A 7,500-nucleotide genomic window follows, 5' to 3' on the forward strand; every position below is an offset into this window, starting at 1 on the left:
TTGAGCAAAACAGAAACAACGAGACGTTTCGACATCGAACCGGTTATTGTTATTATTCAGAGGAAACGTCCGTTGACTTTGACTTCACCGAACTCACCGTGACGCGGTGTCTGTCGGGAGAATGTCCGTGGACCTACGTCACCGCCGGCTGACGTCAGCTCGAGCTCATCGTCGTGTGTTGTTGTTGTTGTTGTTGTTGTTTGTAGAGTAGATTCAGCAGCGTGTTTTTGTTTCTCAATGTCGTCGTCGAGATTTAAATTTCCCTCTTTCAAAACAAACGAGCCTCACTTCCGCTTCCGCTGCTGCTTCTTCTTCTTCGTCGTCGGTCTGGGCCTTGACTCTGCGGCTGCAGCGCCCCCACCGGTCAGTGACGAGTCAGGACCAGACTCGCTTCGCTTTTTATTAATTTTATCTTTCAGTTGAACAGAAGTGGAAGAAAACATCGATGGCTTGATCATGTAAAAATATAATGATATTAATATATAATTCTTTCACTCGTAATGCTATTTAAATAAAATTACTAATTATTTTACAGAAACGTACTTGAAACATCAAATGTCTGTGCAATATTAATATTTTATATTTTTTAATATCCCATTTGCAACTATTGCTACTGCTCTGTATATAACATTTATATACGTTTGGTGGTTTTTTATTTAATGTTATTTTTTTGTTAAATTTTGTACATACTAACCCTTTTTTGTAAATGTCTTATATATTGTTCTGTCCACTTTGCTGCTGTAATGCCCGAATTTCCCCATTGTGGGACGAATAAAGGTATATCTCATCTTATCTTACCTTAAAAGGTATTTTTTACTGACCGCTGTGAGTGTCCCATTACATCATTTAATTATTATTAGTGATGCATAACGGGAATGATTTTTGCATTATTAGCTTGTTGATTTAGCTCGATTTAATTATATCAAAACATGTTTCTTGTTGTTCCCCCCACATACTTCAACAAAAAGTTTAAAACAAAACACCATCCATCCATGGGAACAGCCCCATGTTCCATGGGAACAGCCCAAATAAATGATCAAACGTGGCAAAAACAGAAGAAAGAATAATAAGGAGCTCGGGTTGAGGCCGAGTTCTTGGTCCACAACCAGCTGAGAGATCACAAAATGATTGGTTGTACACTCTTCTTCTTCTTCTTCTTCTTCTTCTTCTACCATCTCCTGTCAGAGATGTATGTACAGTACGACACGCCCAGACAGGAACATGCAGCGACAGGCCCGGCAGAAATACAAGACCCAAGCAGAAGTGGATGATCCCGACAGCCTGAGATCAGGGAGTTCATTATGTGCACAACACAAATCTATAAGAAATACGTGATGACAGATAAAGAACTGGTGCTGGTGGTTTGAGGTGTTTTCTATTATTTATTAAGTATTCTCTGCACATCCACCTACACCTGCACCCATTGGACAGTGCCAGCTGTCAATCACACTGTATCCACGCCCCCATACACCCGGTGATTTATGGTCTATTTTACTATCACTGGACTATAATGTACAAAATGAAAATCATGTATTAAAGAAGACTTGAAACTAGAGACTGAACCATAAACTCCAAAGGAAACTGTTTCACTGACGTTAAGAATCGCTTTGTTTGATGTGACGATTCCTTCTGTAAAAGTATTTTCATTCTTTCAACATCCTCAACAACGATAAGCAACAGACATTTAGTTCAGTTTCAACGTTTAAATGGGAGAAGTACTGTCAGGCTCCGTCCGGCAGGGGGCGCCACAGGACACAGGTGAGAGCAGAATGACCTGCAGCTTCACTCAACTCGGATTTGTTTGACAAAGCAAAACACTTGAAAAGACAAACAGAGATTTTTTTTTTTTTATCACTCATCACCTTTTTCTTGAGCTTTCGACCAAAACTTCAGGTCTTCACGTGTTGGAATCAAACCCTGAGCTCAGATTAATAGAGTGAAGTATTTCATGAGTTGATCAGCTGCTGAGCCAACTCCATTCAGTGATGAAGACCCTGAGATGTGGTTGAAAGCTCCGGAAAGAAAGTTAACATCATTTAGTGAATGATTCATGTTGAAGCTAAATGAACCCTGACGTCATATCATTTTCTTTATTCAGTCATTAGTGTCTCTATTGTCTTATTCTCGCCCCCCATGAAGACCCGGGAATGTGGCTGAAAGTTCTAGAAAAGCTTTTTACAGCTACGAATGTATTTGAACATGTCTTTTCGTTTCCTGTTGCAGAGGAGTGAGAATTATTGAATCATTTCTTCTTTTCTTTTTCTGTTTTCCTATTTAATTTCTTCAACTCTATTTATAAAGTTATAAATCTATATATATATATATATATATATATATATATATATATATATATATATATATATATATACATACCAATACAAAGTGTTGAGGAGGCTCTGGGGATTGTGACTTCTTTTATTTTATCGATTTATTTTTTCGGGGGGCAAGAAATATTTCATGTTCATTCAGTTCCAAAAACACACAACTACACATTCCAGCTGCGGTTCATAGGGAATGATCTAAGAACATTCAAGTGTGTGTGTGTGTGTGTCGGTTCCAGTGTGCGTCACAGGGTGAAGGGCGGTGCCCCAGGTAGAGCACCACACACACACACACACACAGAGGGGGCAGTGTGCTCAGAGCAGCGGAGACTCTCGGTGGCCACACACACACACACACACACGGTCGAGTCGCGTCGGACACTCGTCGGAGACTCTCACACACACACACACACACACACACACACACACACACACACTCGTCGGACCGGGAAGTGTCCGCGGCGCGTCGCTCGGTGATGTTCAGCTGGGTGAAGCAGGAGCAGGGCCGCAACAAGGACGGGGAGATGTACCAGACGGTGACGGAGGGGCTGCAGAGCCTCTACACCCGGAAGCTGCTGCCGCTGGAGGACACCTACCTCTTCCACGACTTCCACTCGCCGGCGCTGGAGGCCGCCGACTTCCAGAGCAAACCCATGGTGCTGCTCGTGGGCCAGTACTCCACCGGCAAGACCACGTTCATCAGGTAGGACTCGACACTCCGGCTCGTGGCAACGTGTCACCTTTATCAGGTGTTTCCGACATCTCACGCCCCTTTTTGAAAAGTCCACTGTCAAACCAGACCTCGTGTCAAAACGTGACCGTTCGAGACTCTGCCTCGTCCGGTCGAGGCCGCGGACGAGCGACGGTGAACTGTCTCGTGTCAGACGAATGTACAGAGTGTTGAGGTCAGTTCGACTCGTGTTCGATCCACTGAAGCTGCTCCGCGTTCAGGACAAGTCCCAGTTTGTGATGCGGTTCCTCCACCACTCGGGTCCAGGGAAGATTCAACCTGAGCCATGTTAGATGTGAGAGAGGTGAAGCCACGAGGCTCCACCCTGACCCGAGGACGACTTGTGTACAGGTCCTCCTCTTCATCTTCATCATCTTCCTCCTCCTCTTCATCCTCCTCCTCCTCTTCATCCTCCTCCTCCTCCTCCTCCTCCTCTTCATCATCCTCCTCCTCTTCATCCTCATCTTCATCATCTTCCTCTTCCTCTTAATCATCTTCATCATCAGTACAGAGAGCTGGGGGCCTCCAGGTGGAACCTATGTGCCAAATGTCATTTAAAATTTTAAAATGTGCACATCTAAGTCTCTGTGACAGGGAGGGAGGAGTCATTTGAATAATAATCATAATAATAATCTGGAAATGTCATTGGCCAATGACGTGTTTGTACCATAATAAGGTCACGGGTCTTAAATGTGGGACTTGTTCAATGGAGTCTGGCACCATGTGACCCTCAAGGTCTGGATCCCAGTTCACTGAAAGAGGAAGCAGGTAGTTTGTCACGTCACCGTGTGGAAATCTACTGTGAGTGACTCACATGTGTTTGACACCAGCTGAGGCTCATGGGTAATGTAGTATACATTTGTATGTATTGTATGTATGATTCTTAGATGTCGTTATCGTTCAGACTTACATTTCGGCCCATTTTGAAGACGTGGTGCCTGAAGAAAAATACTCAGAAATCTATATTTTCTGACAATTATGGACCAAACCCTTAAAAGATGAATCATACGACGAGAACAGACGAGAGGACAGAAGCAGCAAGACATTGCTGGACTGTTGTTGACATTCATGCTTATTTCGACCAACACATGAAGACACGATGGTTGTTATTGAGTTCATATTCATGTATCGTACGAATAGGTAATTATCGTGACAGGCCTAATACAGCTCCATGTTCATCATGAATACATTTCAACGAATCTGCCTTAAAAACTCTGCGTGTAATTGGAGAACTTGTCTGAGAATCATCAGGGTTTTTTGAGGGTTTCCTCAGTTGATTATGCCGGTTTCTAATAGTAATATTTCCTATGGTGACAGTTTGTCTGCTGCATTATCTCACTGAACCATGTGACCAGTTGTCTTTGGTGTGGCCGACGCAGAAAGTGGCCGTATAGACGCCACCTTTAATTCAGAATATAATCTTCATGTTCTTCAGCCATTTGTAAACAATTAATGAAAAAAACATATTTAGACGATATCTGAATAGTACATTACATTTTTACTGTTGTGTCATTCATAAGACACGTCTCTTCTTCCTCCACTGCACAAAAATGAAGCAAAAATATCTCAGATTCAGGCGCTGTGGTGTAGGCCCCGCCCACACATGCTCGACCAATCGTGAGTCAGTGTCAGCTGTCAATGATGACGTCTCAGCCTCAGTTTTTATATCATCAAATAACTGATGAGAAGCAAAGTGATCAGAAACATGAACACGTGAACAAACTTCAGTGTGATGAGAACGACCTCACATGACGTGGAGGGGGCGGGGCTCATGACCTGTACTGCAGCCAGACGCCAGGGGGAGGGGCTTATGACCCGTCGTCTCCACGCCCTCACTGCCGCTGCTGCATCAGAATGTTTTCTGCCTGGAGGCTGCTACGCTGTCACGAGTTACAGAGCTGAAGGACACGCCACACCCACCCACACACACACACACACACACACACACACACACACACACACACCCACCCACACATCTTAACGCTGACCCCCGTCGACCTTTCACACGCTTTTCCTCGTTGGAAGAAAAGTGAGGAAGGAAGGAAGAGATGGAAAATGGCTGCAGAGTTTCTGTCCTCTTGACTTCCTGTTGTCAGGGCCCTGACAGATCCACTCAGAGAGGGAACAAGCCAAAGAGGGAAACCTACCAGAGAGTTGAGTCCTCGTCCTGTTTCACTGAGCTGCTGATCCGGGAGGATCTTCACTGTTCGCATCAGCTGTCGTCTGGGAAACGATCAGCGACTGTGATTGATCGGGTTTTATACGAGTGTTCAATAAAAGGGACCTGAGATCCTGGAAATTCCAGTGAACTCAAACAACGGCACCGAACCGACGCAGCTGAACTCCGACGTCCAGACCTCACGTGCCGCTATTACAGTGGACTCAATCAACTTCTCAGCTGCAGCCATTTCATCCTGTTAGATTTGTTTTGTAATATTTTCTGAAACAGTTATAATAATAATATCGTCATTGTGTCTCCACCTCCTGCGTCACACGATGACAGAACAGCTCGACTCCGAAGCTCCTCTGCTGACGATCAGTTGAGTCGAAAGAAAAATGAAAAACATTAAGTTGTTAAAATTCATTTTTAAGAAAAACACGAACAAATTTTTCATTTCTCCAGTTACGACACACTACGAGAGCAGAGAGGTCACTGGACCGTTGAATCGGAAGGGTCCATCCCCTGGGGAGCGGATCAGGACAATAGCTGGATGTTTTCATCTTGTTGACGCTGCAGGAACAGAGATCATAAATGGTGAAGAATCATCCGCTGGGGAACATTAAAATCTGTATTTATTTTGAAAACGAAGCACAGATGTTTTTTACGCTGCAGCTTCACACTGTCACGATTGTGGACCAGTCAGAGACCACGCTGTGACCTCTCCAGGGTCCACGAGCCGCCCACTGGACCACCGCTAACCCGCTGGTTTCACTTCACCTCCGTTAGAGAAGAGGAAGAAGAAGAAGAAAAGGAAACTTGTCGACTTTGCAGTTTACTGGCAACCTGTTCCCATGATTCATAGCATTCCTCAGGGCAGGGTGGGGCCTCAGCACGGACACACACACACACACACACACACACACACACACACATACACACACACAGACACACACACACACACACACACACTACACACACACACACACTACACACACACACACACACACATACACACACACACACACACACACACACACACACACACACACACACACACACACACTACCAGCAGCATAAACCTCTCTGCAGCTTGTGTAGGCTGTAATCTGATTGGTCACTTCTGCTGCCAAAGCGTTTGAATGTTTGTACCCAACACACACACACACACACACACACACACACACACTCTCTCAGTCTGCAGACATGAGATAAGCTCAGTGAGGTGTAACTGCCTCGTGGTGACCTCAGCTCTTAGTCACTTCAGTTTATAAAACTCAGACACGTGAAACACGCTGCAGATCAATAGTGACATATTTTTATTCACCTCAGTGTTTTTGTCCGTCATGGCGTCAGTGTGTGGTGAAGCAGCATAGACCTCTATGAACCTGAGGCCCAGTAGAATCCCCCTGAAGGACTACTACGACCTCCTGAAGGCCCAGTAGAATCCCCCTGAAGGACTACTACGACCTCCTGAAGGCCCAGTAGAATCCCCCTGAAGGACTACTACGACCTCCTGAAGGCCCAGTAGAATCCCCCTGAAGGACTACTACGACCTCCTGAAGGCCCAGTAGAATCCCCCTGTAGGACTACTACGACCTCCTGAAGGCCCAGTAGAATCCCCCTGAAGGACTACTACGACCTCCTGAAGGCCCAGTAGAATCCTCCTGTAGGACTACTACGACCTCCTGAAGGCCCAGTAGAATCCCCCTGTAGGACTACTACGACCTCCTGAAGGCCCAGTAGAATCCCCCTGAAGGACTACTACGACCTCCTGAAGGCCCAGTAGAATCCCCCTGTAGGACTACTACTACGACCTCCTGAAGGCCCAGTAGAATCCCCCTGTAGGACTACTACGACCTCCTGAAGGCCCAGTAGAATCCTCCTGTAGGACTACTACGACCTCCTGAAGGCCCAGTAGAATCCCCCTGAAGGACTACTACGACCTCCTGAAGGCCCAGTAGAATCCTCCTGTAGGACTACTACGACCTCCTGAAGGCCCAGTAGAATCCTCCTGTAGGACTACTACGACCTCCTGAAGGCCCAGTAGAATCCCCCTGTAGGACTACTACTACGACCTCCTGAAGGCCCAGTAGAATCCTCCTGTAGGACTACTACGACCTCCTGAAGGCCCAGTAGAATCCTCCTGTAGGACTACTACGACCTCCTGAAGGCCCAGTAGAATCCTCCTGTAGGACTACTACGACCTCCTGAAGGCCCAGTAGAATCCCCCTGAAGGACTACTACGACCTCCTGAAGGCCCAGTAGAATCCTTCTGAAGGACTACTAGA

General features: G+C 45.8%; 2 protein-coding genes across 3 annotated transcripts in view; one reads left to right on the forward strand and one right to left on the reverse strand.

Moving 5' to 3' along the window:
* The window catches only part of g2e3 (G2/M-phase specific E3 ubiquitin protein ligase), a 7,452-nt gene extending 7,085 nt beyond the window's left edge, over nt 1-367 (reverse strand). Inside the window, exon 1 of one of the 2 annotated variants that reach the window (XM_035611483.2) lies at nt 98-367. The gene's annotated coding sequence lies outside the window, so the exon portion shown is untranslated. The remainder of the gene's footprint in view (nt 1-97) is intronic. The other variant, XM_035611484.2, reaches the window with a different exon arrangement.
* A 2,171-nt stretch (nt 368-2,538) lies between these two features.
* Nucleotides 2,539-7,500, forward strand: part of ehd4 (EH-domain containing 4) — a 16,715-nt gene continuing 11,753 nt past the window's right edge. Inside the window, exon 1 of the mRNA XM_035611486.2 lies at nt 2,539-3,024. Coding sequence (XP_035467379.1) covers nt 2,798-3,024 — 227 coding nt within the window. The 5' untranslated portion in view covers nt 2,539-2,797. The remainder of the gene's footprint in view (nt 3,025-7,500) is intronic.

This window comes from Scophthalmus maximus, chromosome 15, assembly GCF_022379125.1.
Source record: "Scophthalmus maximus strain ysfricsl-2021 chromosome 15, ASM2237912v1, whole genome shotgun sequence".
Taxonomy (NCBI): Eukaryota; Metazoa; Chordata; class Actinopteri; order Pleuronectiformes; family Scophthalmidae; genus Scophthalmus; species Scophthalmus maximus.